General features: G+C 35.8%; 1 protein-coding gene across 1 annotated transcript; it reads left to right on the top strand.

Moving 5' to 3' along the window:
* Positions 1-2,037: 2,037 nt before the first annotated feature.
* On the top strand, positions 2,038-14,695 carry CCDC196 (coiled-coil domain containing 196). The gene is given in 11 exon segments (XM_036421293.2): positions 2,038-2,087; positions 2,191-2,343; positions 3,561-3,657; positions 4,364-4,414; positions 6,340-6,417; positions 6,603-6,686; positions 7,220-7,279; positions 7,681-7,803; positions 7,806-7,827; positions 14,105-14,157; positions 14,346-14,695. Coding segments are annotated over 11 exon segments (1,056 nt in total). The 3' UTR covers positions 14,631-14,695.
* The last annotated feature ends 1,630 nt before the right edge of the window (positions 14,696-16,325 follow it).

The following is a 16,325-nucleotide window of genomic DNA, read 5'->3' as shown; positions in this document are numbered from 1 at the left end:
ACTTTAGTGATCAATGTCATCTTTTGTCCTCTACTGTTTGCTACCACGCCACATCTACAGTCTATAAAGCTAATAATAATAATAATTAGTCCACTTAGTTCCTTCTTTTACTGTATGGAATTGGCTTACCCTCATTTGATCCAAACTTTTCATAGGAACTCCTAGGGTAACCAAGTGAATTATATTATGCTTTACCTGTTTTGGCTGTTCTAATTTAATGTCATTTTACTCTAGCTATCATACAAAACTTACAAGTGACATATATATGCTTTAGAAAAAGTATTTATAGAGATTGCCTAATGAGAAGTGTTGGTGTAAAAGATACTTAGGAGAGATATATGTATCACATATAACCAGGAGCAGATCCAGGTTTTGTGTGACCCTGAAGTGTATAAAATTTGGAGAGTTTTCTCTTTCCAAAAAAGAACACAAAATTATGAATTCAAAATGAGATAAAGAACCTTTGGTAGAGGTCTATTAAAATGAAGGGCTCTAAAGCTTAAGCTTTGTTAGTTTCATATAAATCAGTTTTTTTTGTATTTAACCCAAATAAACTCAAAATGCACTAAAATATAAACATCTAACATGAACCAGAAACTTAACATAATACTACATTTTATTCTCATAATAAACATTTTTATTTACCATCCTTTTTCATTGAAGTGGTAACTGAGATTCAGAGAGGTTAGTAACTTACAGTTCAGGGCTCAGCGTGAAATGAGATTCAAACCAAGACCTGGCAAACTAAAACTTGTGATATTTTAAATAAATAATTATATATGTTTTTATTGACTTCAGATAGAGGAAGGAAGAGGGAAAGAGGGATAGAAATATCCATGATAATTGATCAGTTGCCTTCTGCACACCCCCTTCTGAGGATAGAGCCCAAAACCTGGGCTTGTGCCCTGAGCGGGAATCAAATGGTAACCTCCTGGCTCATGGATCCAATCTTGTGTTATTTTACTGCAATACTCTGCTTCTAATGTTTCTCGAAAGACAAAGGGTTTAAGTGAATTTGAAGACTGCCCCTAGAAAATGCTTGGAAATGTTCAGTTAATATTGGAAAATGGCATAACCTAATTCACATTTGAAAACATCACTAAAATTACTGTCCTAAAACTGTGTTTAAAGGGCATAAAGAAACAAATATATAACTTTTTTGGTTATCCTCTGCCCATTAAGTGACATAAATGAAGACAGAAAATCTTAGGGTCTATGAGAAATGTGCTTCTGATAAGGAGAGGAAAATGGGGGCAGAATCAGAATATAGAGGTAAGTCTAGAATTACAGCCTCTCAGGAAAAAGCCTAGCTAAGTAAGGACATACTGACAGTATGGATTTTTCACAAATTTTATCTTCTTGTTACGTGTCCAATATTAATCCACCTTCCCATTGAGATATTTCAAATTTTAAAAATAGGAAAATCGTTATATTTGCCAAATGTATAATACTACTCAATATTATATCTGTACCTTATATTGCCAGTTTGGCCTCTATTTTTAGAAAATGTCTCTTAGAGGTAGCCTCTCTTTCTCCTAGGACCACCTAGAAGGTAGATAGATGCTATGTCTTTATCTTTTCTTCACCCACAGAATCCAGGACCATTCCCTACAGATAGCAGGGATTCCATGGAGGTTAATTGCCATAGAAGATGGTGTTGATGAGTTATTTTTGATAGGCTGCCATTTCCTACCACATTAGGAATTCCATAATATAGATGCTTTATGACTCTATATGATTTAATCAAAGACTTCAGAATAAAACTTTTGGCATTAGCTAAAGCTAAGGCAAGAACTTATTAGATGTAGTTAATAGTATTTTTAGTCAATAAACTGCCATTGATGTTGGAGTTACTTAAAAGACCTGTTGATTCTGTGGTCTTGGGACCATTGTGACCTCAAGCTGCAGCTAAAATCAGTCCAATGCAACAGGAGTTTCAAGAACAGCAGCACAAAAATGATGACAACTGAATGGAACAGGAAGGCACATATTTTCAAGAAGACCTCTTTATTCTTAAAGTAGAAGTTTCCTTTCAAGATGACAAGTAGTTCAGACTCTCCAGGTTCTCACTTGCCCCCCAAAACAAGGTGAGTCTTTGACAGAAGATGCTAAGTGATAATTATTTAGGAGGGAAAAGAGAGTATTACTAACACAGACTAAAGGCAGATACTATGGTGTCTCTTCCCACAGAAGTTCTAACATAGATTGCAACTTCTTGAAGGAATTGAATGAGGACTTAAAACTAAGAAAACTGGAACTTCTAGAGCTGCTAACACCTCTTGAAGATAACAACAACCCCTTAATCCAAAAGTTAATGTCTAACTTGGAGGAAAAACAAAGAAGGTAATGGCTCCCTACTCAGGATTTCCGAAAGGTATTGTAGAAAGCCTGGCTAAGGTTAATCCATAAGATTAGCAATGATTACTTACATGTTAAAAAAAAGGTTGACATTCAGCTAAAGTAGGTAAAGAATTTGTAACCACAAAATCAGAATGGCAAGGAATCCTTTTTCTCTTTTAGTAAAATTAAATATGACTCAGCCCTCATCTCATGGAGTTACAGTTATTACTATTTTCCCTAGTGAATCTACCCAAGAAAAGATAGGGCCTTTAATATCTTCAGTTTATTATGGTCATACTAATAGCTCCTTATTCGTGTTTGTGGAATCACTTTAGGATAGATGACTCTGCTCTTCCCATGCCAAGCAGTGGAATAGCAATCTTTTTAAACATACTAGGCAGTTGAAGTCTTAATGATTCACCAACATAACTCACTGTTCTTGGGATCCACCAACTCTCTATTTTCTGTCTAGTCTTGGACAATATCACCTTAATGGATTTACCTTCATTCTTGGGAGCTTGGAATTTTGGAGAATAAATGCCAGGCAGAAAGTTATGGTAAAGCAAACCCAGGAACTCAGGTTTCTCTTGGGGAAAGAAAAAACAAAGTCTTTATTCTCTGCTTATAATTAGAGAGGAAAAAGTACAACAATATAAACATTATTAATGTCATTAAAGGATACCTACTCTCACAAAGACTTGCTATTGACTCAGATTTTATTGGAAACTTCTTCATGGCTTGATTCTCTGGGGACTACCATAAGTATATAAGTGGTTTCCCCAACTAACTCAAATGTCTTCATATAAAGAAACAAGGTAGAGGAGGGACAGAGACAGGGTAGGGAATAATTCTTGGATTTATCCTGAAGACAACAGGTTCTTTGACTTCCTTTCCGGGAGCAAAAGTTCCCCTTCTCCTCCAAAGGTCATATATCAGACATTCTTCTGATATAGTGGAGAAGAGCCTCATTGGCTGTTGAAGACCTACGTTTTGAACATTATAGAGCACATAATTTATTACAGAGCACACAGCAAAGGCAAATGTCAACTAGGAATGGAGTCATCCTACTAAGACCTGCTATATCCAGAAGGACTTTTATAGCTCCCATGATTTCAGCCCCCATCTCATTCCCATGGTAGAGTACTTTCTGACTGGTTGCAAAATATTAATATTACTTGTTAGGAAGTATTATGTTTATGATGTCTCTCTCCTCCTTCTAGTCTGCAGATTATGAGACAGATCATGGCAGGGAAGGGGAGTGAAGAATCCTCATCCCTGGAGATCATTCAGGAAGCAGAGGACATGAAGCAGAATCTAGTAAGAGGTTGATGGGCACTCCAGGGAATGGCCTCCTGACCAGAGATCGATTCCATTGCTGTGGAAGGAAAGACAGAGGGTTCATCTCTAGTATCTGATGCTCTAACATTTATACATCCTTGATCTAGAAAGTCCAGGATGATCCAAAGGAAGTCAAATAAAATGTTGGTGAAAACAAGGACTAATAGCTAGCAAATATTCTATTACTTTAACTTTCTAAAAACTTTTATCTAGTAATCAATAAATACAAACATATTAACCCTTCAGTTTCAGAAAAGATAGAAAATTCCTACCAAAATAAAATAAAATAGTTTGTTCTGAAAGTTTTGTAAGATTTTTTTAAATCAACAATGTAAAGAATCTTAAAAATTAGAAATTAGTGTGTTAAGCCCCAAAGAAATTTCCATATGATCATATGTCTTAAGTATTATCAGTGTGAGGAACCCATTTCTATTAATATCATACCACAATAATCATAATTAAAGTTATTCAAAATTTTTATTATTTTTTATCATAATAATTATCAAAGTCATCTCTCATGTTCCTGGATTTGGGGCTAGGCTCATTTGTTGTTTTCCTCATTTGTGGTTGACTATGTCCTTGCACTCCTTTCCCCTTATTAATAATTTCTTTGAATTTCACTTTAATGATGGAACAGACACATGTTTCTGTTTGTTTGGTTTCCCCTCTCCTTCCCCCAAAACAGGAAAGGAAAAACAAGATGCTTTGGAAAGAAATGGAGATGCTATGGAACAAGGTGTGCCTCTAAGTATCTCTTGAAAGTATTATCATACAGACCATAATGCAAATACACTTCCCTTCCTCTGGTCCATATCCTTATTTTTTTCACTGTCCCTGCTTCTACTCATGCCTCATCCTAATTCATTCTTTGCATAGCAGCCAAAGTGATGTTTTTAAAACAGTCAAATCATATCACTCTTCTTATGAAAACCCTTCACAGATAACTCTTATTGTGGTTATCTGGCTCTGGTCTGCCTCTCTAGTCTCCTCTCACAGAAGTCCTTCCCTCCCTCATGTGGTTTCTCAAACATGCTAAGACTTTTCCTATCTCAAGGCTTTTGTTCTTGTTTTAGCCTTGGTTGGTAATGGTATTTCCTTATGGTTGGATCATTCTCATCCTTCAGGTCTCTGTTTAAATGTCACCTCCTCAGAGAGGCCCTCCTTGTTTACTCTATCTAAAATATGGCAATCTATTGTGCAATCCTGTTCATGTCTTTCATAACACTTTTTATGACATAAGCTTATAATTATTACTATTTTATTATTATCATTATTTTACTTGTTTCTTGTCTCTTTGCTCCTGGAATAAGAAGAGCTCCTCCAGTCATCTCTGAATGCCCAACACATATCTCAATGCTTGGAACAATAGATAATCAATAAATTTAAATGGATTAAATGAATGAATACCTAATTCTAATTCCCTATAATTTTGCAACAATCATTGCATTGTTTAAGATAACAATATGAAGGCCTTTTGCTGAGAAACCAGATGGGGTAGAAATTCTTTTATGGACTAAGTCCTTGCTATCTGAGTGCTTTTCCACAGGCTATGTGACTAGATAGTGTCTTGTGATAAAAACAGGTTTGTCATGTGATTTCTGATTGCTTTTTTTGTTTCTTTATTTTTTGTTAATCCTCACCTGAGGATATTTTCCCATTGCTTTGTAGAGAGATTGGAAGGGATGGGGAGAAACAGAGAGAAAGAAACATTAATGTGATAGAGACAAACTGATTGGTTGCTTCCCACATCCAAACAGGGCCAGGGATCAAGCCTGCAACCAATGTATGTGCCCTTGACCAGAAGTGAACCCAGGACCCTTTAGTTTAAGGGCTGACACTCTGTCTACTGAGCCAAATCAACTAGGACTCTGACTGATTTTTTAATCTCACCTTTCCACAAATAATGAGGATACCATGAAGCCTTGCACCTTATACTGAGATCTCCTACTTCTCAGTGGCATCTACAAATCAGTTCTATGAATTGTGAGAGGTTTTAGTTCCTGAGTTCTTGAGTCTTTGTGACAGGAAATATCCTCTATCCAAATCCAGGTTCTCCAGAGTTCCAATGAGACATTTTTAAAGGATGCCCAAATGACTTAGATTGTGATTGACTTTCCTTACCCATACCTGTAGACAGTGAAAATGGAGAGAGAAGAGCAGCCTGCCTAGTGGTTAAGAACCCAGGCTTCAGAATCTGATAAATCTGGTTCAGATTCCAGCTCTGTACTTTCCTAGCTCTGTAATACCAAAAATAAATAAATTAATTAATTAAATTTAATTTAAAAAAATAAAATAACTTCTCCAAGTCTCAGTTTTTTCATCTGTAAAATGAAAATAAAAATAGTCCTGTAAGGATTGAATAAGAATGTTTTTAATGTCATAGAGTAGTGTACGTAAGTAAATAAGTAGCTTATAACTAGTGATTAGTATATAATAAAGTTCAATTAATAGTTACTATCATTATTATATTATTATAATATACACTCAAGGGACGAAATGAAAGGGCTTGTTCCATTCTGAACCCCCTTTGGTTGTTCACTTTTCATTTGAGGCCTGAGAGATTGCTGACTGGCAGGAACCAAAAGCCTTAACCCTTGTTGGATTTCCACTTCCCTTACTCATTCCTGCTAATTAAAGTTTTTCCAATATATCTCTCTGCAGGCATTCAACACAGAAGAATTCAGTGACCAACAGAAAGCATCACAGATAAAAAACAAAGCAAACCTGCAGGATGGAAAGGCAAGTAGACTTCTTGGTATATTTTATATCACACAACTGGAAACAGCAGTTGACAATCGGGATTATTTTGGGTAGGCAGATATGTAAGATTTGGGCCTTTAGGATATATTGGACTCATTGTCTGCTAAGACATTGTACTTCTTTTCTGGGCCCTCCTATTTTTTTAGCTCTCGTTTTCCACCCAGGCTCCTGAAACCCCCTCATCACCTAAGAAGATCAAGAATGAACTGGAGATAACATATGCAGAGAAAGTGAAGGAGATAAGGAAGGTAGTACACATTTTCTGAATGGCACTGGCTTTTAGAGCTGACAGAGTAGATATCATTAATGTAGCAGTAATATGCCTAAACTATAAAGTGCTCCTGAATTGATGCAAAAATTTATAGGAGATCTGATTCCCTTTTGACGTTATATTTGAGTCAGAGTGACACTGCAAGTTTCTGGGAAATCATGTTAGTGAGAGCAAAGTGGGAGAAGCTGTGCCAACAATGACAGTTTCACAATAGCTATGTGACATCAAAACACCTGTTAATTTGTTTTTGAACATTTATTTTGTATTATGCTGGTATCTAATCTTCTCTCAGCCAACTCATTCATAGAAACATAGCCTGTTCACTTAGATTTTTAATTTTTGGAGAGTGAATTGTACAGTGAGACCAATTGAAAGGACTGTGCAGTTGAAGCCAATGTATTAGTGAATCTATGACACCATAATTTTACTCTAAAGTCTTTGTGGCATATTGAGAAAACTGATTTCTGATCTCAATTTACTTTGTCACCCAGAGGCTCTTTCTTCCACCAGGAAAAGCAACAGAGGAAAATAGAATGGGTGAGGTACCAGGAACAAGCCAACAACCTTCAGGTATTAATTACTTCCAAGACTAGACTCTGGGAACAATTTCATTCATACAATAAATATAAAGGCTTTTTGCTTCATAATGTTAAGCCTGATCCCTTTATCTCAATTACCAATTGTCCTGCTAAAAGAAATGAATGTTTCATGGGGAGACCTCTGGAGAGAACTGTCTCCAGCTTCACCTTCAGTAAGCTGGGGATAAATACTGTAGTATTTTTTCCTATGGTCTTGATTTTGTTCTATTTGAAACAGAAAAAAAAAAATCACAAATACTTTCTTCCCAACTTTAAAAAAAACTAAGCATGATTGGATCATTTTTAAACTTCTGAGTAAAAAAGATTTAGGTAATAGTGGTTTTAGAGAAGCCAGTACTATAGGAATAGTTTTGAAAAATGTTCTCTTTGTAGAATGACTTTAATGGAAAAGTGATTGAGCTCAGAATTAAAGCCTTGAAGAACTACCAGAAGGCCAATGATCTGAAATTATCACTATACTTACAGCAGAATTTTGAGCCAAAGCAAGCATTTTTATAAATCTTCCTGGGCCCCAAGAAGGTAGGCAAACTTTCATTTATACACAGTTTGAGGTTTTGTTTTGTTTTACATTAGAGATCCCATTACTTGTAGAGTGATCAACATAATGTCTGGCACATAGTTAAATATTAATAATGTTATAATATATTTTTATCACTATCATCATCATCATCATTATTTATTATTATTCAGAAGCTCTCATGCCAAGGTAAGGATTTCTCTGGAGGAAGTGAAATTTTCTTTTGTAAGAACTAATATACGTAGCATATGTATTTAATACATAGTTGGCATTTGATGAACTAGCCATTTCCTCCCCATCCCCCACCCGGCTCCTAGAAATTAAAGTAGCTTTATCTCATGAACCTAGTTGGAATAGACTCTGCTACTTCAAAACAGAAGGCCAAGAAGATAGACATCTGACAATGGCTGTGAGTTTCACCAATTCAGATATTCCTCTGGGAGTTTCAGTATCCCTCCACCTCCCAAAGAATTTATGGCATCATTAGAGCAAATCATACCAAAAGAAAGAGAATAAAGGAATGTTTTCAGAGGGGCAGGAGAAAAGAGTTCTTAAATTTTCAGGGATCTGAGAATCTGAACTCTGTATTTTAAAAGACACATAGAATGAGAAATCATAGCTAAGGGATAATGTTTTATCAGTATCAGTAACATGTATCTCTAATTTCTTTTCAATCATAGTCTATAAAGGGCTCAAACAGTTTACAATATCACACACAGGACTTAGAATGAAATAAATATATAGGACAAAATGACTAGTAAATCAACACAAAGGGAAAATAATTCGAAACCAGGTGAATACATGAAAATGCATAACGGAAGTACTACCCATGTTTCCCTGAAAATAAGACATCCTCCGAAAATAAGACCTAGCGCATGGAAAGATAAGACATCCCCTGAAAATAAGACCTAGCACAACTTTGGGAGAAAAAATTAATATAAGCACTGTCTTATTTTCGGGGAAACAGGGTATATAGTAGGTAGAGGCAGGCTTCAAATATGATTCTGAATTTTTCAGAAAAAGAAACATGGATTTATGGTGTCCACAAAATAAGAAATCACCAATTGATCAGAACTATAGCTTTTATTGGTACTGAGAACAGGAGAAATTTCTTTCCAAGTCCTTATCATGGGTACAGGATACTATGTGTATTATAGTAGCCAGTGTTCTCAATAATTACTCTACAATGAATTCACAATCTAAATTTCCTAGACTATTTCTTACCTGTTCCTTGGGACACTCTGATAAGAAATTATTAATTTGAAGTTAAAAAAATGATGAATCAGCTCAAGATGCTTAGTCTGACTTGATCCTTACACAAAGTTTAGAAAATCTAGAAGACTGGATATCCTTCAGCCAGTGTTCCATTCATATTTGTCTTTTAACTGTTGATTTTTATAAGAATTGGATACTGAAAGCTTGAGGCTTTCTTTTCCAATAAGAACCTGGAATATGACCAAAACTAGTATAAAGTCATTAAGATACTAATGAAAATGATAGAAAAAAAAATAGGGTTCTGAAGAGAACAGATCCTTCTTTTACTTAATTTAAAATTATCTGAAGGTCATCTTGAGGGGTCCATGGAGTAAGGGGTCAAAATTCTTTTAGTTCTAGATTCAAATCAAGTCAAAATTAGTAATAAGTGAAAGAGTCCATTCAACTTCATCACCTCAAACTCTTGAGTCTTTGTCTAGCTGTGAACTAGACAACCCTCAGATCAACATCCTTTTAGTCATCTCTTCTCCTATGCTTCTGGAGAATTAAGTGACAGGACACCAAACTGTTTTGTTATAGCAAATGACTGTAGCCACAGGCATGAGTGACCCATTGCTACTGTGTATATTGATTATGCATTCATTGAGCATGGATTATAGGCCAATTTAATTTTCTCATACACATATATGGGTCTGAAATCTAAGTCTTAGAGTTTGGTTATGTTGACCTATGTATAACCTTGTGTTTGATTTTTGCAAAGTAAACCAAAGAAACATTAGTTTCCTTTATAGAGGAATTCTTAAAGTAATTATCTTAATATTATTACCTTCAGTAATATAATAGGGAAGTGGTTTGGTGGTGCTCAGTGTTTCCCAACTTCTATGTCCCTAGGACTATTGTTAATTCAATATTTTCTACTTAGATTGAGTTTAGTTTCTTAAACACATTACTTGAAAATAAAATTTATATTACTATTTTAAATGAAATCCAGTGTAGTTTTTCATAATAGAATGTAAATATAATAGTAAGTATACAGAAATCAAAATTTTAATATTCTAACAAGATGTTGAAGGCTGAGGCATGTTTTATTTTTATTAAGAAATGAAATTAGCAAGATGTAAAGAGTTTTATTTTTTAAAACATGTTTTTATTTAAAGAGGAAGGGAGAGGAAGAGATAGAAACATCAATGATGAGAATTACTTATGGGCTGCCTCTTGCACGCCCCCTTAATGGGGATCAAGCCCGGGACCCTGTAATGTGCCATGACCAGGAATCGAACCGTGACCTCCTGGTTCATAGGTCAACACTCATGCACTGAGCCACACTGGCCAAGCAAGATATAGAGAGTTTCTTTAAACAAAAAAAAAACCAAAAAACAAAAAAAAACCCAGCAACAAATAGAAACTTTCTCCTTGATGCCATCAAAGTTGAGAGAATTAAAAAAGTAAAGTTTTCCCACTGTAACTAATATAATTAGTACCTCCTAGATTTATTTCAGTTGTTACCTAAAATCATCTCATTGTCAAATTTTAGAAAATAGTAATTTAGTGTAAAAAGCACTATGTTTAGAATCATGTATAAATTGAAGGCCTTACTCTGAGGCTAATCAGTTACATAACTTGGACAGATCACTTAGTTTCAGTTTTTTCTTTATCTAAAATAACCATAAAATATTATAGAGCATGTTGAAATCTTATGGTGGGGTGTGTTTTTTTTTAATCCTCACTCAAGGATATGTTTATCGATTTTAGAGAGAGAGGGAGAAAGAAGGAGAGAGAGAGAGAGAGAGAGAGAGAGAGAGAGAGAGAGAGAGAGAGAGAGAGAGAGAGAGAGAGAAACATTAATTGGTTGCCTCCTATGTGTGTCTTGACCAGGAATCAAGCCTGCAACCTAGGTATGTGCCCTGATCAAGAATCTAACTCAAGACCTTTTGGTGTACGGGACTATGTTCCAACCAACTGAGCCACCAGGGTGAAAATATGGTTTTGTAAAACCCTCACAGTGACTCTAGGGTAGTGATTATAGAACAAGAACCTAGTTCAAAGAAGTCAGTTTTCTGACTCCATATCCAAAGTTCATCTCCTAGAAAATGCTATACAAAGGAAGTATTAAAGCATGTGATTTCTATGACTCTTCCATTTCTACATTCTATGACTAGAATTCAAACTATTTATTGATTTATAGTATAATCTTCTGAATAAGGAATCATACTTCCTAAGATTAATTTGTTCAGTTAAACAGGTTGACAGATTTGTAATTCTGAAGTTAGCCCAGTAGGTGGCACCCATCACATCCAGGCTTCTTGTCCACAAGTCATGGTAATTTAGGAAATGCTGTGGGAGTGACTGGCCTTCTATTACCCTTGAGAAAACGTATCAAATGAAACACACACACACACACACACACACACACACACACACACACACGCACACACACACACCATAATGATGTTTTCTGTCATGCTCGGTGGTACTGAGGTGTATTACTGGCTGCCTTGATTAGACTATATTAAACTTGGAATTCTGCTTTACAATTCTTCTCTACTATTATTTTTCTACTCCCTGCATTCCAAAAATAGTCACTGCCCACTTCCTCCACAATCCCTATCTATCACTGTTTCTTTTTACCATTGATAAATCAGGCAATTGGGGCACTGACTTAAAAATCAATTAGGCAATTGCACAAGGTGTGGTGATTTTTTGAAGGTTAAGGACTTAATAGTGTTCCTGAATCATTTTTCTTTTCCTCTAGATTCAAAATAATTGAATTTCACAAATCTTTCTTAAGGAAGGGGTGGAATGTAATTTTGGACCCACCACCCTGTAAATCAAGGTACAGGATTTGTTCAAGGCATTTCCAACTAGAGAGAGGGCTTCTCTCCCTGTTCTTGCCAAGAATCCCTCAACTGTCCTGTGTTCTGGTTGGCTGAGTTCCAGTGATATGACCTATTTGGTTGGCAAACTTTAATCCTATATTAATATTACTGACTTGGTTACACTTCAAGCAATCACTACTTTCAAATTCCCTTGAGGCCCAGGTTGCATTAATCTTGACAGTCTTATCTGTTTAGCATACTGCATAACCTAGTCTTATAGAAGAGAAACACATTTAATACTTAGGTAACATCTTTCCTTTTAGTCTTTCCAGAGATGGAGCACATTTGGAGGAATTTGCTTTCCCACCAGAGTGAAATTACAATTTGACCCAGAGTATATAGCAGCCTTTCCTTGCCTTCATTAGAGTTGAGAGAGCAGTTCTTGGCCTTTGTCACCTATCTTAAGAGAACACAGGCATGAAGCAATCTGTAAATTCAGCTGAATTTCCCATTATGACTGCTATTGTTTAAGGAAGAAGTTTATCTTTAGTAATAATAGAAGTGGTGATAAGACATTTGATTCTGACAGCCTTGGTTTTCTCTCCTCCGCCCTTCTCCTCCCCAAACTCTAAGCATTTTCTTGAACTCTTGAGTAGCTGAAGGTTAGATGGGAATATTTTGCTACATTTATAAATTCAGAGGAAAGTACAGTGAGGTGGGAAATGAATACTCTTGAGACCTTATTTATTCTATAACTCCCTCTGTTCTAAAAGAAAGCAAGTCATTCTTCTCAGCTTTAACCTTTACTTCACTTTAGTATTACTCTTCCTGATGGCTGAAATACACTCCAGCAGGTGCTGCTGAAAGGAAAATAAGCTAAAATGCTGAAAGGCAGGATGGAAACCCACAGCTAACTTAATATGGGTCCTTGATGAATAGTATTGCTCTCAACACAGGCCTTTCTAAGCTTTGAGGCAACTCGATGTCAGAGCTAGGTTTATGGTATTAGTAGGTTATGAAGTTAATTTCTAAACTAGATCATTTTTTCACTTCATAGAAAACCCCACAGAATTTCTGGGGGAAAATAAGATTCCACCCCCCTCCCCAAAATATACATTTTAAAGGTTTAAATAAAGTAAATGGCACTTTTGTTAATATTATGATTATTTCAATGAATGACAATAGATTCCAAACTTTTTTGCACTACACAGAAGAACAGCAGGATGGCTAGAATAGGGTTGCCATATTTAGCAAATAGAAAGAGGATGCCCAGTTAAAACTGAATTATAGATATATAATACTTTTTTAATATAAATGTCCCAAATATTGCATGGATACACTTATAATAAAAATTATGTGGTGTTTATTGAAATCCATATTCAACTGAATGTCCTATATTTTAATCTAGCAACACTAACCTAGGATAGATTCACTACAGAGTCTATTTAGCACCCTACAATTCTCCGTCTCCCCTTTCTTCCCTTTTTATTGCCTCTCTTCTCCCACTCTATCTCAGACTGTGCCTCTTCTTTCTCCTCCTTACCCCCACCTTAATCTTTGATTTGTTCTTATTATCCACAGTTGGCCATTTTTGTGGGTTATCTGAGGGTATGAATATATGTATACGAATTACCATCACATTTCTTCATTTAAAAGTTGCATTAGAAGTACGTTTTGTAGCCTCTCAAATAAAATCACTTATTTGCATGTAAGATTCAATGATTTTTTTTTCCCCCTGTGGGACATGAGCTTTCAATAAAAAACAAAATAAAAGATTTGTCACTCTAACATTAAAAATACTGCTTGAAAAAGTTGTTTTCTTTTTAATTGTTTTAAATCCTCTCTATGAATATGTTTTTATTGATTTTCAGAAAGAGAGGAAGGGAGGAAGAAGAGAGAGAGAGAAACATCGATGTGAGAAACATTGATTAATTGCCTCCCTTAGGCACCCTGCCCCAGGATCAAACTGAAATTTAAGTATGTGCCCTAACCTTAGTCGAACCCACAACCTTTTGCTGTATGGGATGATGCTCCAGTCAACTTAGTCACTCGGCCAGGGCAATAAAGCTATTTTCTAAAACAACAATTAGAAAATCTACATTAATGCTAATACCAAGAATCAATCTTATAATCATACAATGCTATAATACTGTGATGAATGTCATTAATAGCCTTGCAACACAAACTAAAACTAGTTTTTTTCCTCAAAGAAAGCTCTCGTTATCCTAATGTTTCCCTTCAAGTATAGTGGGCACTACAACTATGGGCAGAGCAACTAAGGGCAAAAACGAATCTAATGTGGTGAGAACTACTTTCATTTTCAAAATCACTTTAAAGTCTAGAAAAGTTGTAGAATTTTGGAATGCATTTGTTAATGTACATTCTAGTTTAATATTTTTAAGGGATTTGCAAAGCGAGTACCAGGATATTTGATGTTTTAGCTCTGTGTGCCTGTGTGTATGTGTGTGTTTTCCTCCTTCCTCTTTCAGAGAGTCCTGGGATCTAAGACCTACACAGAACAAGGAACTAAAGGAAGTCAGTTTGATGATGAAGGAGGGAGGCTCTTTTTTCTGAGGTCACTGACAGATGAATCTCTGAAGATTTCGAAGGCTTCCACTCCATTTGCTTGGACAGATTTAAAGACCAAGCGTAGACATTTGTGTCCATTAAAAATCTCTCAAACTTTTGCTTTAGTGCTGTTCACATCTCATTGCCCACCAAACTGGGTGGAAATGCTAGTTAGATGCTTGGCCTTAAGCATGTTAGGAATGTAGTCAATTGTAAACAACCTTTTTTGATAGCTTTTGATTTTGAAATGACTAGACTCAAACCACATTGTTAAGTCCACAAAAAGCTGCTCCTCTCAACCTCTGATATGTTTAATTTTGGCAAATGAATAAAAGTAGGTACAAAATAAAAAAAATTATACCCCACATACTCCTTTTACTCTCTCACCAACCACCCCCATCTGCCCAGGTCATCATAATCTATTCCTTGAATACCTTCTACCTTCCTCGTACTACCTTTTTAGTTCAGCTTTTCTTTACTGCCTGGGTTACAACCACTTGTTTCCCTGCTTCCAGTATCTCTAATGATTGGCACCACTGAAACTACCTTTCCTAAGAAAGAAAGGAGGTCATGTCACTTCCCTATGGGTTTCCCATTGACTTTAGTGTAAAGCCCACTCTCAGTCACAGACCATATGATAATGATCTGCCTCCTGCCTACATCTCCAGATTCATCCCCTTCCCTCATATATCCTACATTGAGCTCTGCAGAACGATTTGCAGTTCCCCTGATGCACCCTGAGTACTATTATCTCCATGCCTTTAAACAAAACTGTTTCTCTGCCTAAAAAATTCTTTCCTTGTCTGCTTGACCATTGCCTATTTGTCCTAAGGGCTGAGTTTAGTGCCCATCTTTTATCCCAATAATTCTCAACCCAACTTGTGTATTAGAATCTCCTCAAGAGCTTTAAAAAAAAAATACCAATTCATTGGGGCCCTTTCCAGATAACTTAAGTCATGATCTCTGAGAGATAGGACAAGAGCATCTATTTTTTAAAAGCTCCTTGGGAATTCTTAAGTTCAAACCTTAAGCCAGGTTTGAGCATTACTGTTCTAGGCTCTCTGACTTCTCTCATAGCACTTAATGAACTATATTGCAATTATTTGTTTACCCAGTTAACTCCCTCATCAAATGGTAAGCCCTTTGAAGCCCAGGACCATGTCTTATTCATCTTTTCATGCTGAATACCTAACACAGTGCCTGAGATTTGATAGAGGCTCCGATACTGCCGAAGGCCATAGAAAGTTAATTGCAAAGTCCTAGGTTTGTTCATACCCTGTCTTGTGCCAATATGATACTACTGGGTCATAATGAAGTATGAAAGATCTTCATATCTTTATTTTGCTTAGGTGTCATTAAATTCCTATAATATTAATATGGGGGAGTTGACTTGTTATAAAAAACACTACATAACCTGTAAGAATCCCTTTTAAATTCTAGTAATGAGCAAAGTAAGCCAACCAATTAAAAATCTTATTTCTCCCAAAATTAATTTAAATTTTTATAAAGGTGTATTTTTTAATGCACTTTGGAACTAGAAAAACTTTACACAAAATCACAGAATTTGGACTTTACAAGGGACTGTAGTAAGCATAAAGTTTCTTCACAGAGAGGAAACTGGAGTTTAGACTTGTTGAAAGGGTATCCAATGTTCCACAGATAATTGGGGCTGTTAACAATTAAGCTGAACACCAATGCCTAGGTATTATTACTACCAGTTAACATTCCAATTTAACTCGTATTGCCTTTCTTTACCACAAAAATAACAGGCTCTGCAGCCCTGAGACTATTGGTTTCATATTCTACCTACTGAGTTAGTTGAGTGTGTGATTCACATTCTGTTTTAAGAAAGTCAGCAGTCCTGAGAGATATTCCAAATCAATTGGATTGAACAGAGCAAT

This window comes from Pipistrellus kuhlii, unplaced genomic scaffold, assembly GCF_014108245.1.
Source record: "Pipistrellus kuhlii isolate mPipKuh1 unplaced genomic scaffold, mPipKuh1.p scaffold_m20_p_1, whole genome shotgun sequence".
Lineage (NCBI taxonomy): Eukaryota > Metazoa > Chordata > Mammalia > Chiroptera > Vespertilionidae > Pipistrellus > Pipistrellus kuhlii.
The sequence above is the reverse complement of the archived record's forward strand: the minus strand, read 5'-3'. Positions and strand labels throughout refer to the sequence as shown.